The sequence below is a fragment of the Pristiophorus japonicus genome, chromosome 10 (assembly GCF_044704955.1).
Source record: "Pristiophorus japonicus isolate sPriJap1 chromosome 10, sPriJap1.hap1, whole genome shotgun sequence".
Taxonomy (NCBI): domain Eukaryota; kingdom Metazoa; phylum Chordata; class Chondrichthyes; family Pristiophoridae; genus Pristiophorus; species Pristiophorus japonicus.
This window is the reverse complement of record NC_091986.1, coordinates 44,939,753-44,962,549: the sequence shown is the minus strand read 5'-3', so window position 1 is coordinate 44,962,549 and position 22,797 is coordinate 44,939,753. Positions and strand designations below refer to the sequence as shown.

At 45.4% G+C, this 22,797-nt stretch overlaps 1 protein-coding gene across 1 annotated transcript in view; it reads left to right on the top strand.

The window, feature by feature from the left end:
* The window catches only part of nalcn (sodium leak channel, non-selective), a 364,870-nt gene that overhangs the window by 125,115 nt on the left and 216,958 nt on the right, over positions 1-22,797 (top strand). Inside the window, exons 11-13 of the mRNA XM_070891788.1 lie at positions 5,547-5,714; positions 8,781-8,972; positions 14,686-14,823. Coding sequence (XP_070747889.1) covers positions 5,547-5,714; positions 8,781-8,972; positions 14,686-14,823 — 498 coding nt within the window. The remainder of the gene's footprint in view (positions 1-5,546; positions 5,715-8,780; positions 8,973-14,685; positions 14,824-22,797) is intronic.

The window sequence follows — 22,797 nt, the reverse complement described above, 5'->3', positions numbered from 1 at the left end:
ATAGAGGCACTGGAGAGGGTGCAGAAAAGATTTACAAGAATGACACCAGAAATGCGAGGGTATATATATCAGGAAAGGGTGAACAAGTTGGGTCTCTTTTCTCTTGAAAAAAGAAGGCTGAGGGGTGACCTGATAGAAGTCGTTAAAATTATGAAAGGTTTTGATTGAGTGGATACAGAGAGAATGTTTCCACTTGTGCAGAAGAGCATAACTAGAATCCATGAATATAACATAGTCACCAAAAAATTCAATAAGGAATTCAGAAGAAACCCTTTTGCACAGAGAGTGGTGAGAATGTGGAACTCGCATTTAAGGGGAGGCTAGACAAGCATATGAGGGAGAGGGGAATGGAGGGTTATGCTGATAGAGTTAGATGAGGAAAGACGGGAAGAGGCTCGAGCGGAGCATAAATGGCGACATGGACTGGTTGGGCCGAATGGCCTGTTTCTGTGCCGTATATCCGATGTAATCCTATGTAAAGCTTCACATGTAAAGGTTACTGCACAAGATAAAAGTTCACGGGGTTGGGGGTAATATATTAGCATGGATAGAGGATTGGCTAACAAACAGAAAACAAAGAGTCGGGATAAATGGTTCATTCTCTGGTTGGCAACCAGTAACTAGTGGTGTGCCGCAGGGATCAGTGCTGGGACCCCAACTATTTACAATCTATATTAACGACTTGGAAGAAGGGACTGAGTGTAACGTAGCCAAGTTTGCTGACGATACAAAGATAGGAGGAAAAGCAATGTGTGAGGAGGACACAAAAAATCTGCAAAAGGACAAAGACTGGCTAAGTGAGTGGGCAAAAATTTGGCAACTGGAGTATAATGTTGGAAAGTGTGAGGTGCACTTTGGCAGAAAAAATCAAAGAGCAGGTTATTATTTAAATGGAGAGAGATAGCAAAGTGCTGCAGTACAGTGGGATCTGGGGATACTTGTGCAAGAAACACAAAAGGTTAGTATGCAAATACAGCAAGTAATCAGCAAGGCCAATGGAATCTTGGCCTTTATTTCAAAGGGGATGGAGTATAAAAACAGGGAAGTCTTGCTACAGTTATACAGGGTATTGGTGAGGCCACACCTGGAATACTGCGTGCAGTTTTGGTTTCCATATTTATGAAAGGATATACTTGCTTTGGAGGCAGTTCACAAGGTTGATTCCGGAGATAAGGGGATTGACTTATGAGAAAAGGTTGAGTAGGTTGTGCCTCTACTCATTGAAATTCAGAAGAATGAGAGGTGACCTTATCGAAACGTATAAGAATATGAGGGGGCTTGACAAGGTGGATGCAGAGAGGATGTTTCCACTGATAGGGGAGATTAGAACTAAAGGGCAAAATCTTAGAATAAGGGGCCGCCCATTTAAAACTGAGATGAGGAGAAATTTCAGAGGGTTGTGGATCTGTGGAACTCACTGCCTCAGAGAGCTGTAGAAGCTGGGACATTGAATAAATTTAAGACAGAAATAGACAGTATCTTAAACGATAAGGGGATACAGGGTTATGGGGAGCAGGCAGGGAGGTGGAGCTGAGTCCATGATCAGATCAGCCATGATCGTATTGAATGGCGGAGCAGGCTCGAGCGACCGTATGGCCTACTCCTGCTCCTATTTCTTATGTTCTTATGTTCACGTTCTGCACCAGCAGAATCTAAATGATTAGTTTTGAATCTGGGTCAAGGTGCTCACCCATCCGTGTCAGGCGCAAGTTGAACCTCTCCCAAGTGCCTTTAGGACAAGAAGTTGAAAAACTGATGAAAGTGGTTTGAAAGACTTTGGAGGAGTTCTTTTTTTTTAAAAGACTGCTTTTACCTCGTTGCTGACTTTGGTTTGGCAAATAGTACAGTTTGAATTTTCTTAAATGTATACCATTGTTGGGGAAAGTGGATACTTTTTCCAAAAAGAGCACCATCTCTGTGACATGTATTCAAGACGGAGATAGACAGATTCTTGAACTATAGGGGAGTCAAGGGTTAAGGGAAGCGGGCAGGAAAGTGGAGTTGAGGCCAACATCAGATTAGCCATGGAGGAGCAGGCTCGAGGGGCTGAATGGCCTCCTCCTGCTCCTATTTCTTATGTTCTTGTGTGCAGAGACCAGTTGTCAAAATGTTCTCTTATCTCTCACTAAATCAAGTTTCCGAATTTCCCAGAGTTGTCTCAAATGACAAGAGAGATGCTATTTTATTCTCTCTCTTGGATGTCAAGCTGAGTTTATAGCAGAGTGACTTGGGAAATATGTCTTTCCTGTGCCGTTCACTTCAACAGTGCAGATATTTCCGTAACCACTTTCTGGCATCAGGCCACAGACTTGTTGTTTTGACAGGAAGACCTTGAATCGCAATGCCTGCTGACCATTAAAAAACAGGATTATACATTGGATGTTTCCTGATGAATATGCATTGTCTCTTGTGGTTATTTTAAATGTTGATGTGATGAAAGAAGATATAGATTCTCACAAAACAACTTTTATTTATTCATTTTTGTTATTTTTTTCATTTATTCATTCGTGAGATATGGTTGTTTCTGGCAAGGCCAGCATTTATTGTGACAGCCATGTTTCAGTGGGTAGCCCTCTTGCCTCAGAAGGTTGTGTTTCAAGTCTCACTTCAACGACTTGAGCACAAAATCTAAGTTGACACTCCAGTGCAATACTGAGGGAGTGCTGAACTGTCGGTGGTGCCGTCTTTCGGAAGAGACGTTAACCGACATCCCGTCTGCTCTCTCAGGTGGACATAAAAGATCCCACTATTTCGAAGAAGAGTTGGTGAGTTCTCCCCAGTGTCCTGGGCCAATATTTATCCCTCAATCAACATCACTAAAACAGATTATCTGGTCATTATCTCATTGTTGTTTGAGAGAGCTTGCTGTGTTCAAATTGACTGCCGTGTTTCCTACATTACAACAGTGACCGCACTTCAAAAAGTGCTTAATTGGCTGTAAAGTGCTTTGGGACATGCTGAGGTCATGAAAGGCACTATATAATTTTTTTTTTCATTGTCCATCCCTAATTGCCCTTGAGAAGGTGGTAGTGAGCCATCTTCTTGAACTACCGAAGTCCGTGTGGTGAAGATTCTCCAGCAGTGCTGTTAGAGAGGGAGTTTCAGGATTTTGACACAGCAACAATGAAGGAACGGTGATATATTTCCAAATTGGGATAGTGTGCGACTTGGAGGGGAACTTGTAGGTGATATTTATCCCATGCGCCCGCTACACTTGTCCTTCTAGGTAGTAAAGGTTGCGGGTGTGGGAGGTGCTAACGACGAAGCCGTGGCGAGTTGCTGCAGTGCATCCTGTAGATGGTACACACTGCACCGGTGTGCCAGTTGGAGGGAGTGAATGTTTAAAGTGGTGGACTGGGTGCCGATCAAACGGACTGCTTTGTCCTGGATGGTGTCGAGCTTTTTCAGTGTTGTTGGAGCTGCACTCATCCAAGCAGGTGACCCCAAGATGTTGATAGTGGGGGATTTGACGATGGTAATGCTGTTGAATGTCAAGGAGTGGTGGTTAGACTCCCAAATGATACTTGCCACTTCTCAGCCCAAGCCTGAATGTCATCCAGATCTTTCTGCATGCGGTCATTAACTGAGGAGTTGCAAATAGCACTGAACACTGTTCAGTCATCAGCGAACATCCCTACTTCTGACCTTATGATGGAGGGAAGGTCATTGAAGAAGCAGCTGAAGATGGTGGGCAATTTCATCAGCCTCCAGATGCACCTCCCAAACCCGCGACCTCTACCATCTAGAAGGACAAGGGCAGCAGGCATATGGGAACACTATCACCTAAAAGTTTCCCTCCAAGTCACACACCATCCTGACTTGAAACTATATCCTTGTTCCTTCATCGTCGCTGGGTCAAAATCCTGGAACTCCCTCCTTAACAGCACTGTGGGAGCACCTTCACCACACGGACTACAATGGTTCAAGAAGGCGCCTCACCACCACCTTCTCAAGGGCAACTAGAGATGGTCAATAAATGCTGGCCTTGCCAGCAACACCCACATCCCGTAAATGAATTTAAAAAAATGATTTAGTAAGTAAGTTGGACTCATGCAAAGACAAATAACGTTTTGCTGTTGAGTTTTGATGCAGGTCTTTAGGATCTGCTAGTCCTACAGGATTGGTTGAATATTGGAAGCTGGATGATTCGCTGTCCGATTCCTCAAGGGTGGATGTTATTGGTATGATTTAATCCTATTAGTGCGAGCCAGAAGAATTCTAAAGCAGTATAAAAGTGGAAAAATAATGTTGGATGGGAAAATAACATTTTTATATGATGCTTGTTTTAAATCCCAAGTGGAGCAGACCCATTCCAACACTTTGTTGCATGTAATTATTGGACAGAAACATTTTATTATAGTAATGTTGCTTATTCCAGGATTCTAGACTCAAACAGCTCGGGGCCGAAATTCATCACCTCACCGCTCGCTGCCGCCGACTGCTGCCGACATTGCTCTTCTTGATCCGCCCAGTGCCACTTTCGAGGTAGCCTGGAGCGACCGAGAACCACCCGCTCACGTCTGCGGACGACCGAGTGGCGCAACTGACCTCCCGCCTGCCGAGCTCCCAGATTCCTGCGGGCGGGAGTCGGCTGGACTCGGCGGCAGAACGGAGGTGGACCGCTGTATGAAGGCTGGTCCTGGTCTGTCCCCGACGGTGAGTCTGAAGTACGTGAAAAAAGGTAAGTGAACAATTAAAAAAAAAAATTTCCACAGCGACTTACCTGCATGGGGTTCCCTGGAGGTCTTCCAATAGTTTTTTAACTGCTGCATTTTCTTTTCAGGTCTTCGACTGCCCCCCGTGGGCCCGACTCCAGCCTCGGCAGCACTTGGGCGGCAAGTGCCTCTGCCGCCGAAAATTAGGCCTCCCACCCGCTGCCGCCCAAATTGGCGGCGTATGTCGTCCATTTGTCGCCCGCTGACCTTCGAGGGACCTCGGCGATGAATATGCCGCCCAAAGTACCGTCTGGTACCTCGGCAGCCATCGGCGGCACTTTGGGCGACACTTCTGCGGGCGGAGGCCTTGATGAAAGTCGGCCCCCTAGATTCTGTAATGGGATAACAGTTATTCTAAAAGAATGAAATCAAATGGGCTGTACAAGTTTATTCATTGAGCCTGCCTATGATTCTGTGATAAATTTATTGTGATTGTGACGTTTATGCATTTTTAGAATAGAATCATAGAATAGAATCTTGCAGCACAGAAGGAGCTGTGCCGACTCTTTTGAAAGAGCTATCCAATCGTCCCACTCCCCCTGTCTCTTTCTTCATAGCCCGTACTATTAGAGTCATGATAGAAAAGTATATGACCTTTCCAATGGATACCATTGTTTACAGACAAATGCTATAAATTGGGCATTGTTATGGGTTAATTATTAATTTATGTTAACACACTACTGCAAAATTAAGCAAACAATTTCATCTGAGATTTCTGAACTAGAAACACTTCCGAAAAGGCAAATAATACATTAACTTTAGAAAATCTATTAACTAGGATTAAAATGTAGAAACACATTTTTATGCCTATTTCTTAAAATTGTCTTTTAGGTTGCCTTCACCATCTTGTTTGACCTGGAAGCGCTCGTGAAAATCTGGTGTTTGGGATTCACTGGGTACATCAGCTCATCCCTTCACAAGTTTGAGCTGCTTCTGGTAGTGGGGACGACTCTGCACATTTATCCAGATCTCTATCATTCTCAGTTTACATATTTTCAGGTAACCTAGCAGATAATTGTGAACTTCAATTAAACGGATGTCTCAATGTAGTGCTACAGGCCTGCAAGCAGGAAAGTCCATGGAGTAAATATTTATCTGGTGCACTGCTTCTTCTTTCATGTGGTAGTAGCAAAACAAATCAAATGTCAAGTAAGTCAGATATCTAGGCCAAAGATTCCAGTGTAACAACGTGGATATTTTGTAGGCCGCCTGCATATTTCCTCTGAGGACAGTGCTCAATGATGTGCTCCAGGGTCTGATCAGGAGCTCCACAGTCGCATGATGGGGATAATTTAATCATCCATCTATGGAGAAGGTGACAGCATCTACCATGACCAGTTCTGAAGCGGTTGATGGTTGTCCACTGTTTGTGAGGAAGGTTTGACCCTTCAGGTTGTACTGTGGTGTCCTCTATAAGGAATCCATTCCGTATGTCACAGTTCTTCCAAGCATTTCACCATCGGTCATCAAGGCTGAGGGGAGATCGCTGAAGGGCTTCGGCAATGGTCCAAAATGCCCTTCTAGAGTTGAGACGGGTTGGTGGTAGGTTGTTCAAGGCAGTCGGGATCGACATGTCTTTGCTGGTGTTGTGGTTGTATTCTCTGGAGACTGTATATTCGCGGCGTAGGTGTGGTGGTGTGATGTTTGCAAGCATGGTTAGCCAAGGTGTTCGTGTTGATAAAAAGTACCAGTGATAATTCTCATAGTAGAATTCAGCTGGACATCAACAAATTTGACATGTGGACTTGATAGCCATGCTGGAGAGCAATACTCCGCTGTAGGGAACACCAGGGCAAGTGCTGCCGTATGGATGGCTGTAATCTCTTGTTGCATATGATCATTTTAAGCGGGGAGGATATTTTTGTGAGGCTGAAATTTCTGAGCAGATGGGAGCATGGACCTGAAGAGTCTCTCATGCCTCTGAAATTCAATGAGCTGGTGCAAGAATTGGGGCAGGAGACGAGATGATGCCGTACATTCGTGCAACCTCTGTCACCCAGAGAGCACATACGCAAGGATAGAAAATATTTAGAAACCTCGCAGCATGAAATAAGGCAAAAACGCCCACTGTACGGCTGTCAAGGCCTTGGAGAAGGTACAGAAGGAGATTTGCCAGATCGGTACCCGGGATTTACCAGAATGGTACCAGGGAAGAGGGATTCAGTTACGTGGATAGACTGGAGAATCTTGGATAGCTCTCCTTCGAGCACAGCAGGTTAGGGGAGATTTACTGGAATGGTACCAGGGATGAGAGCCTTCAGTTATGTGGAGAGACTGGAAAAGCTGGGATTGTTCTCCTTCGAGCAGAGAAGGTTAAGGGGAGATTTAATAGAGGCATTCAAATTCATGAAAGGTTTTGATAGAGCAGATAAGGAGAAACTGTTTCCACGGCAGGGAGGTCGGTAACCAAGGACACAGATTTAAGGTAGTTGGCAAAAGAACCAGAGGGGAAATGTGAATGTGTTTACGCAGCGAGTTGTTATGATCTGGAATGCGCTGTCTGAAAGGGCAATGGAAGCATCTTCAATAGTAACCTTCAAAGGTAATTGGAAAAAGTTGCAGGGCTATGGGGAGTGGGACTAATTGGATAGATCTTTCAAAGAGCCAGCACAGGCATGTTGGGCTGAATGGCCTCCTGTGCTGTCTGATTATATGAAATGTGGGCAGTTTAATAATGAGTTTTTCCTTTGGATGAATTTGAAATAGGAGTTTTGAACACATATTACTATTTTAATATATATTAGATAATTTATTGACAGTATTATAGATTATTGTGACCATATCAATAAATGTGCAACATATTGGCCCTGAAATTGTGGCCTCCTTGATGGAATATTCTCACCATTTGAAAGGTACCACAATGTCCGGATTTCCGTATGTGCAAAATCCAGAACATGCGATCTGTCAAAATACTCCATGACAAATTATCCGAACCGCGTGGAAAATGAATATTGCTGGTGCAGAGTGGGGCTATTTGCCCAACTACTGCCCAGCAATTGCCCATGTAACTCTTATGGTTAGTAAAAGCAGGCGTAGGGCCTGCTTGCTTTAGCGTAAGGGTATATATAAGGCTTAAATAAAATATTTATAAACCCAAAATTATGCACATACACTTCAAATAAGTTTGTGCAAATATTGGCCCAGATTAAGATGTTTTAAATTATTTATCAAAAAATGTAAATTTTTGTTGAGGTTGGTGCAATGAAGGGGCTTAGGAAGAAAATGTAATTCTATACATTGTGTAATTATTAAAAGTCTGTAAATTGCATAATTATTTGGGGATTCCATTGCATATCATTTGGGGATTGATATGGGGAAATGATTGCAATGGAATCCTCCTTTGTGATTGGCGGACAAGGCCCACGTGATCAAGGGATGCTTCCGAACCGCCTGGGCCATTCTGCTGCCATACACCTGGAGGCCCGAGACTGCAACTGTTCACACCCTGGATGCCAGGAGGTACTTTCGGATTTTTTTCATGGATCGGAGGCGTACTCCGGAGTTACGCCTCCGACCAGAATTTCGAGGCCATTGTCTATTTCTTGTGTAACAACTAACCTTGGTGTCAGCTGTGGCTCAGTGGGTCGCACACTCGCCTGAGTCAGAAGGTTGTGGATTCAAGTCCCACTCCAGGACTTAGGCTGACACTCCAGTGCAGTGCTGAGGTGCATTCTTGGAGGTTCCGTGTTTTGGATAAGATGTTAAACCGAGGCCCTGTCTGCTCTCTCAGGTGGGCGTAAAGTATCCCATGGCCATTATTTCGAAGAAGAGCAGGTGAGTTCTCCCCGGTGTCTTGGCCAATATTTATCCCTCAATCAACATAATAAAAAAACATTATTTGGTCATCATAACATTGCTGTTTGTGGGAACTTGCTGTGCGCAAAACTGGCTGTCACGTTTCACACATTATAACAGTGACTACATTTCAAAAGTACTTCACTGGCTGTAAAGTACCTTGAGACGTCCGGTGGTCATGAAAGGTGAATGATTGATTATTTTTTTAAACAATGGTATAACTTTCTCTGAGTTGAAACATAATTAATTGTTTCTGTTTCATTCTATCAGGTGCTAAGGGTTGTCCGGCTGATTAAAATCTCTCCAGCTTTAGAGGACTTTGTGTACAAAATATTCGGACCAGGGAAAAAACTGGGGAGCTTGGTGGTCTTCACAGCCAGTCTTTTGATTGTAATGTCTTCCATCAGCCTCCAGATGTTCTGCTTTGTGGAGGAGCTCGACAGATTTACAACATTTCCGAGGGTCAGTACCTGGGCACTGCACTTTAGGAAGGACTGAAGGCCTTCGAAAGGGTGCAGAAAAGATTTACGTGAATGGTTCCAGGGATGAGGGACTTCAGTTACATGGATAAACTGGAGAAGTTGGGGTTGTTGGCCTGAGAGCAGAGAAAATTGAGAGATTTGATAGAGGTGTTCAAAGTCATGAGGGGTCTGGATAGAGTAGATGGAGAGAAACTGTTCCCATTGGCAGAAGAATCGAGAATTAAGGTGATTGGCAGAAGAACCAAAGGTGAAATGAGGAGAAACATTTTTACGCAACGAGTGGTTAGGATCTGGAATGCACTGCCTGAAAAGGTGGTGGAGGCAGCTTCAATTGTGGCTTTCAAAAGTGAATTGGATAAGTACCTGAAGGAAAAACATTTGCAGGGCTACGGGGAAAGGGTGGGGAAGTGGGACTAGCTGAAGAGCACTTGCAGAGAGCCGGCACGGACTCGACGGGCCAAATGACTTCCTTCTGTGCTGGAACCATTCTCTGATTCTATACATAGTTTTCTCGCTTTTTTAATAACAGCAACTTGTGCTTATATAATGTTTTTAATGTAATAAAATGCCATTCACCCACCTTGGCCAAATATCCCTTAACACCCTTGGCTAGCAAAAATCTATTAATCTCAGATTTAAAATGATTAATTGAGCTAGCATCTACTGCTTTCTGTGGGAGAGAGTTCCATACTCCTACCACCCTTTGCGTGAAGAAGTGCTTCCCAACTTCTCTCCTGAATGGCCTGGCTCTGGTTTTTAGGTTATGTCCCAGACTCCTCTATCTAAATACAGGAATGCTGCACGCAAGCCTCCTGCCACCCTACTTCATCTCACCCTATCAGCGTAACAACAACAACTTGTATTTATATAGTGCCTTTAACATAGTGAAACATCCCAAGGAGCTTCACAGGAGTATTATTAGATAAAACAATTTGACACCGAGCCACATATATAGAAATTAGCACAGGTGACCAAACGCTTGGTCAAAGCGGTATGTTTTAAGGAGCGTCTTGAAGGAGGAAAGAGAGGTAGCGAGGCGGAGAAGTTTAGGCAGTGAGTTCCAGAGCTTGGGGTCTAGGCAACAGAAGGCACAGCCACCAATGGTTGAGCGTTGTAATAGAGGTAACAAAGGCATGGATAACGGCTTCAGCAATGGAGGAGCTGAAGCAAGGGTGGAGACAGACGATGTTACAGAAGTGGAAATAGGCGATCTTAGTTATGCTGCAGATATTTGTTCGAAAGCTCATTTCAGGGTCAAGTATGACGCCAAGGTTGTGAGCAGTCTAGTTCCGCCTTGGACAGAAGTTGGGGAGTAGGGTTGGAGTCAGTGGTTAGGGAACGGAGTTTGTGGGGAGGACCGAAAACAATGGCTTCATTCGTCCCAATATTCAATTGGAGAAAATTTCTGCTCATCCAGAACTGGATGTCAGACAAACAGTCTGACAATTTAGAGACCGTGGAGGTGTCGAGCTAAGTGGTATTGAGGTAGAGCTGGGTGTCATCAGCGTACATGTGGAAACTGACGCTGTGCTTTTGGATATTGTCGCCAAGGGGCAACATGTAGATGAGAAATAGGAGGGAATCAAGAATAGATCCTTGGGGGACACCAGGGGTAACGATGCGGGGGTGGGAAGTACAGCTGTTACAGGTGATTCTCTGGCTACGATTAGATAGATAAGAATGGAACCAGGCGAATGCAGTCCCACCTAGTTGGAAGATGGTGTAGATGCGTTGGAGAAGGATAGAATGGTCAACTGTGTCAAAGGTTGCAGACAAGTTAAGAAGGACGAGGAGGGATAGTTTGCCTTTGTCACAGTCACAAAGGATCTAATTTGTGACTACGATGAGAGCCGTTTCGGTACTGTGGCAGGTGCGGAAACCGGATTGGAGGGATTCAAACATGGAATTGTGGGGAAGATGGGAATGGATTTGGCAGGCGACAACACGTTCAAGGACCTTGGAGAGGAAAGGGTGGTTGGAGATTGGCCGGAGTTTGCAAGGACGGAGGGGTCGAGGGTTGGTTTATTGAGGAGAGGGGTGATTTGAAGGAGAGGGGGACAGTACCTGAGGAGACAGAACTGTTAACAATGTCAGCTAACATGGGAGCCAGAAAAGGAAATTGGGTGGTCAGCAGTTTGGTGGGAATGGGATCAAGTGAGAAGGAAGTGGGTTTCATGGACAGGATGAGCTCGGAAAGGTCATGAGGGAGATTGGAGAGAAACTGGAGAAAGATGTGAAGTCAGGATTAGGGCAGGGGGTTCCTTAGAGGAAGTTTGGCCCGGTGGGCTAGGGGGAATTAAGGGAAGAGGCAGAGGCAGCCGAACGGATGGTCTCAATCTTGGAGACAAAGAAGTCATGAGCTCCTCGCACTTATTGTCGGAGGTGAGGGTGGAGACTGGGGAGAGGGATTTAAAAAGACGGTTAGCAGTGGAGAATAGAAGCCGGGGTTTATCTTTAGATTCCAGATTGATTCTAGAATAGTGAGTAATTTTGGCAGACAAGAGCAGGACCCGATAATGCTTTATGTGGTCCAGGTGGAGAGATTAAGGGAGGATAGGAGGCTAGTGAACTCAGAGGAGAGAGAGAATGATGAATTGAGATGGAAGTTGAAATCACAGAGGATGAGAAGTGGTTTTGTGCAGAGACAGAGGGAGGAAAGTAGTGAATAAATATAGGTAACAGCATTTTTATGGTACTTGGGTGGGTGGTAGAGAACGAGAATTTTAAATGAGAGGTGAGAGGGGTGGAACAAGGGGTGATGCTCAAAGAAGGAGAAAGTGTGGGAGTAGGGGGGACAGACCAAGGTGTGATTTGGTGATGAGAGCCACACTGCCACCACGGCGGTCTGGGCAGGGCAAGTGGTGGAAGGTATAGCCAGATGGAGAGGCTTCATTGAAGGGTAAGGTATCATCGCCCCTCAACCAGGTTTCTGTCAGGGCCATGATGTTGATGCCATCATTCACGATAAGCTCGTGGATGGGGAGAGCCTTGTTCGCAAGAAAACGGTCGTTCTGGAGGGCGATGCAGAGAAGGTTGGTGATGGGTGCCCAACTGACTGCGTCCACAGGGTCAGTGTTGGTGGAGGTGAGTTGGACGGGGGGGAGATTGGCAAGATTAGCCCCCAGTGGGCGTGCTGGGCGGGAAGGTCGGCAAGAGAGTAGGATGGAACAGTTGGGGTTGCTGCTCTTAAGGAGGCAGTGACAAGTGCCTCGATGGGCCCTTCGGAGGATGCCAAGAGAGGCACAGACTGAAGCTGTAGGCTTATCTAAGAGGAGTCAAGCCTGGGACGGCGGCAGGAGATTAGGAAGGTCAAAGAGTAATGAAGGATTGGGGTAGAGATTTGGAAAGGCAGAGTATCTGAGAGAGGAGAGATGAAAGGAAGCATCATGACATGTCAGGAGGGATAAAGAATAAAGGAAAGAGGGGGAAAAGTGGAAAAGTACTGAATGGCTCGGGTCCAGAGCGGCAGCCAAAGTGCGCAGGCGAACGGACAGGGTTAAAGCTCGATCCCTTTCTCCCTCATGTATTTATCCAGTTTCCCCTTAAATGCATCTATGCTCTTCACCTCAACAAATTGAAAACCAATATTTTCCGACTCATCATCATAGGCAATCCCTCAAAATCAAGGAAGTGTTGCTTCCACTCTAAAAGTGAGTTCTCGGGTGACTGAACAGTCCAATACGGGAATTCCAGTCTCTGTCACAGGTGGGGCAGACAGTCGTTGAAGGAAAGGGTGGGTGGGGAGTCTGGTTTGCCGCGCGCTCCTTCCGCTGTCTACGCTTGATTTCTGCATGCTCTCGGTGACGAGACTCGAGGTGCTCAGCACCCTCCCAGATGCTTTTTCTCCACTTAGGGCGGTCTTGGGCCAGGTATTCTCAGGTGCCGGTGGGGATGTTGCACTTTATCAAGGAGGCTTTGAGGCTGTCCACCTGGAGCTCGCTTGCCGTGTAGGAGTTCCCTGTAGAGCGCTTGCTTTGGGAGTCTCGTGTCGGGCATGCGAACAATGTGGCCCGGCCAACGGAGCTGGCCAACTGTGATCAGTGCTTCGATGCTGGGGATGTTGAGCGAGAACACTGTTGTTGGTACATCTATCCTCCCAGTGGATTTGCAGGATCTTGCGAAGGCAGTGCTTGTGGTACTTCTCCAGCACTTCGAAGAGTCTACAGTATATGATCCACGTCTCTATTTTCAGACTAGAGGTTGTAAGATCAAAGATGAAAAAAATCTGAAAACTGAGATAGCAGAAGTGAGGTTATCATCATCAGGAAAGAGTGAACAGGTTGGGGCTCTTTTCTCTGGAAAAAGAGAAGGCTGAGGGATGACCTGATAGAGGTCTTCAAACTTATGAAGCGGTTTGACTTTTATGCATCTCTGCTATTTGCCTCAACCACTCCCTGTGGTAGTGAGTTCCACATTTTCACTTATGATTTTCTACCTGGTTTTTATGCTGGGAGCAATGAGGTGGCCGTCCAATCGATTTTCAGGACTTAGAAGATTTTTTAACGTTGGACTGGAAGTGGTCATAGTGGGGGTAGAAGTGCGGTGGTAAATCAGCCTGAGGGGCGGAACTTGGGACGGGATCGAGTCTCCGCTGCTGTCACTCAGCGGCGGAACGGTGGTGACATCACAGCGTGTGTGTGTCACCATGCTCTCTCCCCTCCGTTAAAGAGGAGATAATTGGGGATTTTTGAGCTTCGGCCACTGGGCCACCAGGGAGGGTTTCGGCCGGGCCAGTGGCCACGCACCCAAGAGGGGGTGCTAGGCTGCCAATGAATCCGTGGGCCTATCGGCCGGCAAAATTAAAAACATGGCGGCCATAGCAGTGCGCCCTCCCCTTGAAGGGCCGCCACTCTGCCGGGCCGCACACAGTCAGCAGAAGGTGCCCCGACAGAATAAGCGCGGCGGGGCAACAACTTTTTCACATGAATTTGCGTTGGAGTATTCTGGAGGTGCAGAAGAGTGGCGGTGCGCATTTTGATGACCGGCAGCAACAGGGCGGAAGTGGGGACAGTCCGAAAAATCCCCGACCTGAATTTGGGTTGGGGCAGCCAATGGACTGGAATGTGGTGGACACTCGATTCCACCGCATGGCCGCCGCAAAACAGCAGTAACGGGCCTTATAGGGACCCTGAATTTCGGCCCCATCTTCTCTATGTCTACCCTATCAAATCCCGTCATAATTATAAAGACCTCTATTAGATCACTCCTCAGCCTTCTCTTTTCTAGAGAAAAGAGCCCCAGCCTGTTCCATCTTCCCTGATACGTATAACCTCACAGTTCTGGTAGCATGCTAGTCAATCTGTTTTTTGCACCCTCTCCAGTGCCTCAACATCCATTTTCATATTATGAAGAGCAGGACTGTGCACAATTTATGTCTCACTGTAGAGATGGATTCAGTCACTTCCACGTCACTGAAAGAGGAAGCTTTGGGCTGATGGCTAAGAGGAGGTAGCATTTTAAGAGCGATTAAAATAAATTGCAGTGCTTTGCCGCAGCCTGCTGTGAAAAACGCCAAATTGCTCAAACATGTCTTCAAGTAAAATCTGCCAGAAGGTTACCAGGTGTTCTTGGTAATTACAGCAATTCTTTTCTACACAAGTCTATGTGGGGAAATTAGATAGATTGATGGATAAGGTTTTAGCATACTTCAATAATGTTCATCATTTTTTTGTTTTTTCCTTGTTTTTCTCCAGGCTTTTATGTCCATGTTCCAGATTATTACTCAGGAAGGATGGGTCGATGTGATGGATCAAACTTTGATCGCAGTGGGCCATGTGTGGGCACCAGTAGTTGCCATTTACTTCATCTTGTACCATCTGTTTGCTACTTTGGTAAGTTTTTTCCATGTTACAAATGTTATTTTTTTTGTGCATGACATTGAGCTTCATTTCTGCTCAAGAAAGACTTGCAAATCAATAGCGCCTTTCACGACCATAGGATGTCCCAATGCAATTTACAGCCAATGAAGTACTTTTGGAGTGTAGTCACTGTTGTAATGTGGGAAACACAGCAGCCAATTTGCACACAGCAAGTTCCCACTAACAGCAATGTGATAATGACCAGATAATCTGTTTTTGTTATGTTGGTTTGTTATGTTGAGTGATAAATATTGGCCAGGACACCAGGGAGAACCCCCCTGATCTTCTTTGAAATAGTGCCATGGGATCTTTTACGTCCACCTGAGAGAGCAGGCTAGGGCCTCAGTTTAACATCTCATCAGAAAGACGGCACCTGCGAGTGTGTAGCTTTCCCTCAGTACTGCACTGGAGTGTCAGCCTAGATTTTTGTGCCCTGTCTGCTCTCTTGGATGGACTTAAAAGATCTCATGGCACTATTTCGAAGAAAAGCAGGGGAATTTTCCCTGGTGTCCTGGGCCGGCTAATATCTATCACTCAATCACAATCACTAGAAAACAGATTATCTGGTCATTATCGCATTGATGTTTGTGAGAGCTTGTTGTATGCAAATTGGCTGCTGTGTTTCCTACATTACAACACTTCAGAAAAGTACTTCATTGGCCATAAAGCGTTTTGGAACATTCTGAGGTCGTAAAAGGCACCACATAAATGAACATAAGAACATAAGAATTAGGAACAGGAGTAGGCCATCTAGCCCCTCAAGCCTGCTCCGCCATTCAACAAGATCATGGCTGATCTGGCCGTGGACTCAGCTCTACTTACCCGCCCGCTCCCCGTAACCCTTAATTCCCTTATTGGTTAAAATGCAAGTCTTTCTTTTCAAAATGCTCACTGGTTTAATTTTAAATTGTACGAAGTGTTCCCTGTGAAGCTGTCATAATTTTCATCACTATTGATTACATGTAACAGAAGACTTTTAAAACCCACGTGATATTTCTGTAACAAGCCTTTGGTAATCACTTAAGTGTTGTCGGCTATAATGACAAGCAATATTTCAATGACCAGACTGTGTGCAGCAATTCCAATGCTGATGTGAATCCTAGGAACAGCAGCATTCAAGGTTTTGCAGCTTGAAAGGCACTTGAGCTGTTTATCATAAGTAGCACTTCACTAAATAACCGCTGTACATTTTCACGAGAGCACCCCGCCTTTGCTCAGGAAGAGATGCTGAATGCCTTCCAACTCTTAATTCTAGAAATTGCTCTTTTCCATTTTTTTGTCAACAATGGGTTATTCAAAGCCTTTCTCTGTTATGTCCTCCAGCCCCACAACCCTCCGAGATCTCTGTGCTCTAGCTCATTCTTGGTGGCCATGCCTTCAGCTCCCAGGACCCTAAGCTCTGGAATTCCCTCCCTAAACCTCTCCGCCTCTCGACCTCTCTTTCCTCCTTTAAGACGCTCCTTAAAACCTACCTCTGACCAAGTTTTTAGTCACCTGTCCTAATATCTCCTTATGTGGCTCGGTGTCACATTCTGTCTGATAATAGCTCCTGTGAAGCGCCTTGGGACATTTTACTACATTAAAGACATTATATAAATACAATTTCTGTTGCTGTTGTAGTTAAGAAAAAAAGGAAGACTGGCATTTCTATAGTGCCTTTCACAACCTCAGGGCATCTCAAAGTGCTTTACAGTCAATGAAGTACTTTTTTTGAAGTGTAGTCACTGTTGTAATATGGGAAACATGGCAGCCAATTTGCACACAGCAAACTCCCACTAACAGCAATGTGATAATGACCAGAAAATCTGTTTTTAAGTGATGTTGATTGAGGGATAAATATTGGCCAGGACACTGGGTATAATTCCCCTGCTCTTCTTCGAAACAGTGCCGTGGGATCTTTTATAATCACCTGAGAGTGCAGACGGGGCCTCGATTTAACGTCTCATCCAAAAGACAGTACCTCCAACAGTGCAGCACTCCCTCAATACAGCATTTGTGTGTCAATCTAGATTTCTGTGCTCGGAGTGGATCTTGAGCCCACAACCTTCTGACTCAGAGGCGAGTGTTGTTCAAGCAAAGCCAGATGTTTATTCCCAACAAAATTGATGTAGAATTGGGTAGCAAGACTAAGGAGAGCCAGTTTGACAGAACCGAAACTATGAACCGTACTTGAACCAGTCAAGGGAAGAAGACAGGCAATTTATTGGGCTGGTTTCGTTCTTTCCTTCCCTAGAATGCCTGGGTTACCAGCTGTTGGAGGAAAGCTGAATGCTTTTGATTGTGTAAGTGTTTGCATACAATAGGGACCGAGAGATCTGTAAGCTATTCAATGAAGGACTCCAGGACTTAGTTAGTTTGGCGTATTGGCAAGAGCTGTTGATTGCTGGTTTGATGTGACACTCCAAACGTTGTGCAATATAACTCGCACATTGAGTTTTTTTTCCTGTTGCTGTTTTTCTCCAACTCCGCACTTCACAGTAAAAGGTGCCTCACATGAGCAATTATCAAACAAAATTTGACATCGAGCCACAAAAGCGGATATTATGACAGGTGACCAAAAGCTTTATCAAGGAGGTTTTAAGGAGCGCATTAAAGGAGGATAGAGAGGTAGAGAGGCAGAGAGGTTTACATAAGAACATAGGAATTAAGAGCAGGAGGAAGCCATTCACCCCTCGAGCCTGCTCCACCATTCAATAAGATCATGGCTGATCTTCAACTTCAACTCCACTTTCCTGCACTATCCCCATATTCCTTGATTCCCTTAATATTCAACAATCTATTGATCTCTATCTTGAATATACTCAAAGACTGAGCCTCCATAGCCGTCTTGGGTAGAGAATTCCAAAGATTCACCACCCTCTGAATGAAGAAGTTTCTCCTCATCTCAGTCCTAAATGGCCGACCCTGCATTCTGAGACTGTGACCCCTGGTTCTAGACTCCCCAGCCAGGAGAAATATCCTCCTTGCATCTACCCTGTGAAGCCCTGTAAGAATGTTGTATGCTTCAATGAGATCACCTCTCATTCTTCTAAATGCTAGAGAATAAAGGCCTAATCTACTCAATCTCTCATCATAGGACAATCCCCCCCATCCCAGGAATCAGCCTGGCGAACCTTCATTTAGGGAGGGAATTCCAAAGCTTTAGGGCTTTGGCAGCTGAAGGCATGGATAGCAATGGTGGAGCGATGAAATCGGAGATGATCAAGAGACTAGAAGAGCTCAGGAGTTCACCATGGTGTTCTGGGGCCAATATTTATCCCTCAACCAACATCACTAAAACAGATTATCTGGTCATTTACACAACGCTGTTTGTGGGAGCTTGCTGTGCGCAAATTGGCTGTTGCATTTCCTACAATCAGTGAAGCGCTTTGGGACATCCTGAGGTCATGAAAGGCGCGATATAAATGCAAGCTCTCTCCCTTTCTTTTACTTTCTTTCTCTTTCTCTTCCTTTCTTTCTCACTCTTTTTTTTTCTCTCCTATTTCTTTACATCAAGAGATTGAACAAGAAGGCAGGCATCAACATGTATTGTCTACTGCAAGCCACTTCTCAATCGAGAAGTAGTTACAGCCCAACGCATTGAGTAATTAAAAATAGAATTCTGATTAAACTGGCTGATTTTTTCATTGCCCCAGCTTGGGTTTGTAATTATGGTCTCAGGTGCAGAGTTGTTCATATTGAAAATTAATTATGGAAAGCAAATTAATACCATGGGAGGAGCCAGAAAAAATCTAATGATCCATAAGTTTACATTTCCTCATCTTGAGAACTTGCTTTTGTTTTTTAATGTCTGTGTCAGCAACCTTGCGGCATAAGTGTGAATTTTTCTTGCTCCTTTTATATAATTATGAAATTATTGCTTGATTTCCTGGGGCAGTTTTCACAAACAAAAAAAAAGCCCCAAATTTCCTTGTTATTTTTACCAGAATCTGGGAATAATCGCAGTAGGGAATCTTTTCTGACAATTAATTTTGTGAATCACCAGAAGCATCTTTGAAGTTACAGAATTAGGTCAACAAAATATGTAAGTAAGCGGAATTTTGTCTCAACTCTAGTGTCAGCCATGACTCAATGGATAGCATCCGGTCAGAAAGTTGTGGGTTCAGGTCCCACTCCAGAGACTGACACGCGCAGTACTGAGCTGCACTGTTAGAGGGGCAGTACTGAGGGAGCGCCACACTGCTGGAGGGGCAGTACCGAGGGAGCGCTGCACTGTCGGAGGGGCAGTACTGAGGTAGCGCTGCTTTGTCAGAGGAGCAGTACTGAAGGAGCACTGCTGTCGGAGGGGCAGTACTGAGGAAGCGCTGCTTTGTCAGAGGGGCAGTACTGACAGAGCGCCACACTGCTAGAGGGGCAGTACTGAGGGAGCGCTGCAGCCGGAGGGGCAGTACTGAGGGAGCGCTGCACTGTCAGAGGAGCAGTGCTGAGGGAGCGCTGCTTTTGTCGGAGGGGCAGTGCTGAGGGAGAGGAGCCGTCTTTCAGATGAGACATTAAACCAAAGCCCTGTCTGCCCTCTCAGGTGGATGTAAACGTTCCCATGGCACTATTTCGAAAAAGAGCAGTGGGGTTCTCCCCGGTGTCCTGGCCAATATTTATCCATGTGGTATTTTGAATGGCTCACGCAGCACCTTAAAGGACCACACAGGACCAAACAAAATTAGATGGAACATTGATTATGACCCAGGCCCAGAGGAAATTCAGGGCCAATGGGGCCGATGGCCGCCAAGATACGTGACAGTACTTTAAGCAGGAGTTTTGGCAAAAAGGTCCTTGAAAGAGCGCCCGGCAGCAAAAAAGGGACGTACGCCGTCAATCTGGGCAGCAGCGGGCGGGAGCTCCCAATCTCGGCGGCAAAGGCGCTTGTCGCCAATGACGGATTCGGGCCCACAGAGGGTCGAAGAGCTGAAAAGAAAAATCAATGCAAAAAAAGACAGAACACCTTCAGGGGACCCCATGCAGGTAAGTTGCTGTAAAGAAAATTTCTTAAAAATGTTCACTAACCTTTTTTTGCAGGTCTTCATACCTACCGTCAGGGATTGTCCGGCCTCCACACAGTGGTCCTTCCCCATTCTGGCGCCGACTCCCGCCCTCACCAATCTGGCATCTCAGCGGGCAGGAAGTCACTTGCGCCACTTGGTCATTCGCTGACGTCAGCGTGCGGTTCGCGGCAGTTATCCCTTCCCACCCGCTCCAGCCCAAGTGCAAACTGGCACAGGACGGAACCCGAAGAGGAATGTTGGCGGATCTCGGCGGCAGTCGGCGGTAAGGCCATCAATTTCGGCCCCAATGTGTTTACAGAAACACAGAAATTTACAGCACAGAGGGAGGCCATTTCGGCCCACTGTGTCTGCGCCGGCCGACAAAGAGCCACACGGCCCTTCATCAGCAGCCCTAAAGGTTTCATACAAACCCATGAACAATGACGGAAAGGCAAAGAGCACCCAGCCCAACCAGTCCGCCCCACACCACTGCAACACTCCTTATACTAAAAACATCTGCACTCCACCCCAACCGGAGCCATGTGATGAAAAACCAGATAAAAACCCAGGCCAATTAAGGGAGAAAAAATCTGGGAAAATTCCTCTCCTACCCATCCAGGCGATCGAAACTAGTCCAGGAGATCACCCTGGCTATATTCTATTCCCTGCAGTACTTACCATTATATTTGCACCAACCAACAAAAGGTCATCCAGTCTCATCCCAATTACTAGGTCCATAACCCTGCAGGTTACGGCACTTTAAGTGCCCATCCAACCATCTCTTAAAAGTGGTGAGGGTTTCTGCATCCACCACTCTTCCAGGCAGCGAGTTCCAGATCCCCACAACCCTCTGTGTAAAGAAGCCCCCCCTCAAATCCACTCTAAACCTTCCACCAACCACCTTAAAACTATGACCCCTCATAATAGCCCCCTCCACCAATGGAAATAGACCCTTACTATCCACTATGTCCAGGCCCCTCAATATTTTGTACACCTCGATGAGGTCTCCTCTCAACCCCCTCTGTTCCAATGAGAACAAATCCAGCCTATCTAATCTATCCTCATAACTAAGATTCTCCATTCCAGGCAGCATCCTAGTAAACCTTCTCTGCACCCTCTCTAGTACAATCACGTCCTTCCTATAATACAGCGACCTGAACTGCACGCAGTACTCCAGCTGTGGCCTAACCAAAGTATTATACAATTTAAGCATAACCTCTCTGCTCTTATATTCTATGCCTTGGCCAATAAAGGCAAGCATTCCGTATGCCTTCTTTACTACCTTATCCACCTGGCCTGCTACTTTCAGGGATCTGTGGACAAGCACTCCAAGGTCCCTTTGTTCATCTACACTATTAAGTGGCCTACCGCTTAATGTGTATACCCTTTCCTTATTAGCCCTCCCAAAGTGCATCACCTTACACTTCTCTGAATTAAATTCCATTTGCCACTGCTCTGTCCACCTGACCAGTAGATTGATATCCTCCTGCAGCCCATGACTTTCCTCTTCATTATCAACCACACAGCCAATTTTAGTGTCGTCTGCAAACTTCTTAATCATACTCCCTATATTCAAATCTAAATCTTTGATATATACCACAAAAAGCAAGGGACACAGTACTGAGCCCTGCGGAACCCCACTGGAAACATTATTCCAGTCACAAAAACATCCATCAATCATTACCCTTTGCTTCCTACCTCCAAGCCAATTTTGGATCCAACTTGCAACTTTGCTCTGGATCCCATGGGCTTTAACCTTCATGACCAGTCTACCATGTGGGACCTTATCAGAACCCTTGCTAAAGTCCATATATACTACATCGTATGCACTACCCTCATTGACCCTCTTGGATACCTCCTCAAAAAATTTAATCAGATTAGTCAAACACGATTTTCCCTTAACAAATCTTTGCTGACTGTTCCTAATTAATCCTTGCCTATCCAAATGCAGATTTATCCTGTCTTTCAGGATTTTCCCAATAATTTTCCCACCACTGAGGTTAGGCTGACAGGCCTGTAATTATCCCTTTTTCACTTCTTAAACAAGGGTACTACATTAGCAGTTCTCCAATCCTCTGGCACCATGCCCATATCCAAAGAGGACTGTAAAATGATGGTCAAGGCCTCTGCTATTTCCTCTTTTACTTCGCTGAACAACCTGGGATGCATTTCATCCAGGCCTGGGGACTTATCTACTTTCAAAGCTGCTAAACCCCTTAATACATGCTCTGTCACTATATTTATTTCATCCAGAATATCACACTCCTTCTCTATAGCAGTATCTGCATTACCTCTTTCCTTTGTGAAAACAGATGCAAAGTATTCGTTAAAAACCCTACCAACATCTTCCGCCTCCTCACAAAGATTACCCTCATGGTCTTTAATAGGCCCTACCCTTTCCTTAGTTACCCTCTTCCTCTTAATATATTTATAGAACATCTTGGGGTTTTCCTTAATTTTACTGGCCAAGAATTTCTCGTGCTCCCTCTTAGCATTCCTAATATCCTTTTTAATTTTACCTCTTATCTTTCTATATTCCTCGAAAGATTCTAAAGTATTGAGCCATTGGTATATGACATAAGCGTCGCTTTTTTTCTTAATCCTCCCCTGTAAGTCCCTAGACATCCAGGGTGCGCTAGAATTATTTTTCCCAGTTTTTTTCTTTAAGGGCACATGTTTGGCCTGAACCTTTTGGATCTCCTCCTTGAATGCCTCCCACTGTTCCGACACCAATTTACCCACAAGTAGCTGTTTCCAGTCCACCGTGGCCAAATCACTCCTTAACTTAACAAAATTAGCTTTTCCCCAATTCAGAACCTACCAAAATTAGCTTTTCCCCAATTCGGAACAGGCCTATTCTTGTCCTTATCCATAACCAACTTGAATCTGACTGAAGTATGGTCACTGACACCCAAATGCACCCTCACTAACACCCCTTCAACCTGCCCAGCTTCATTCCCCAAAACTA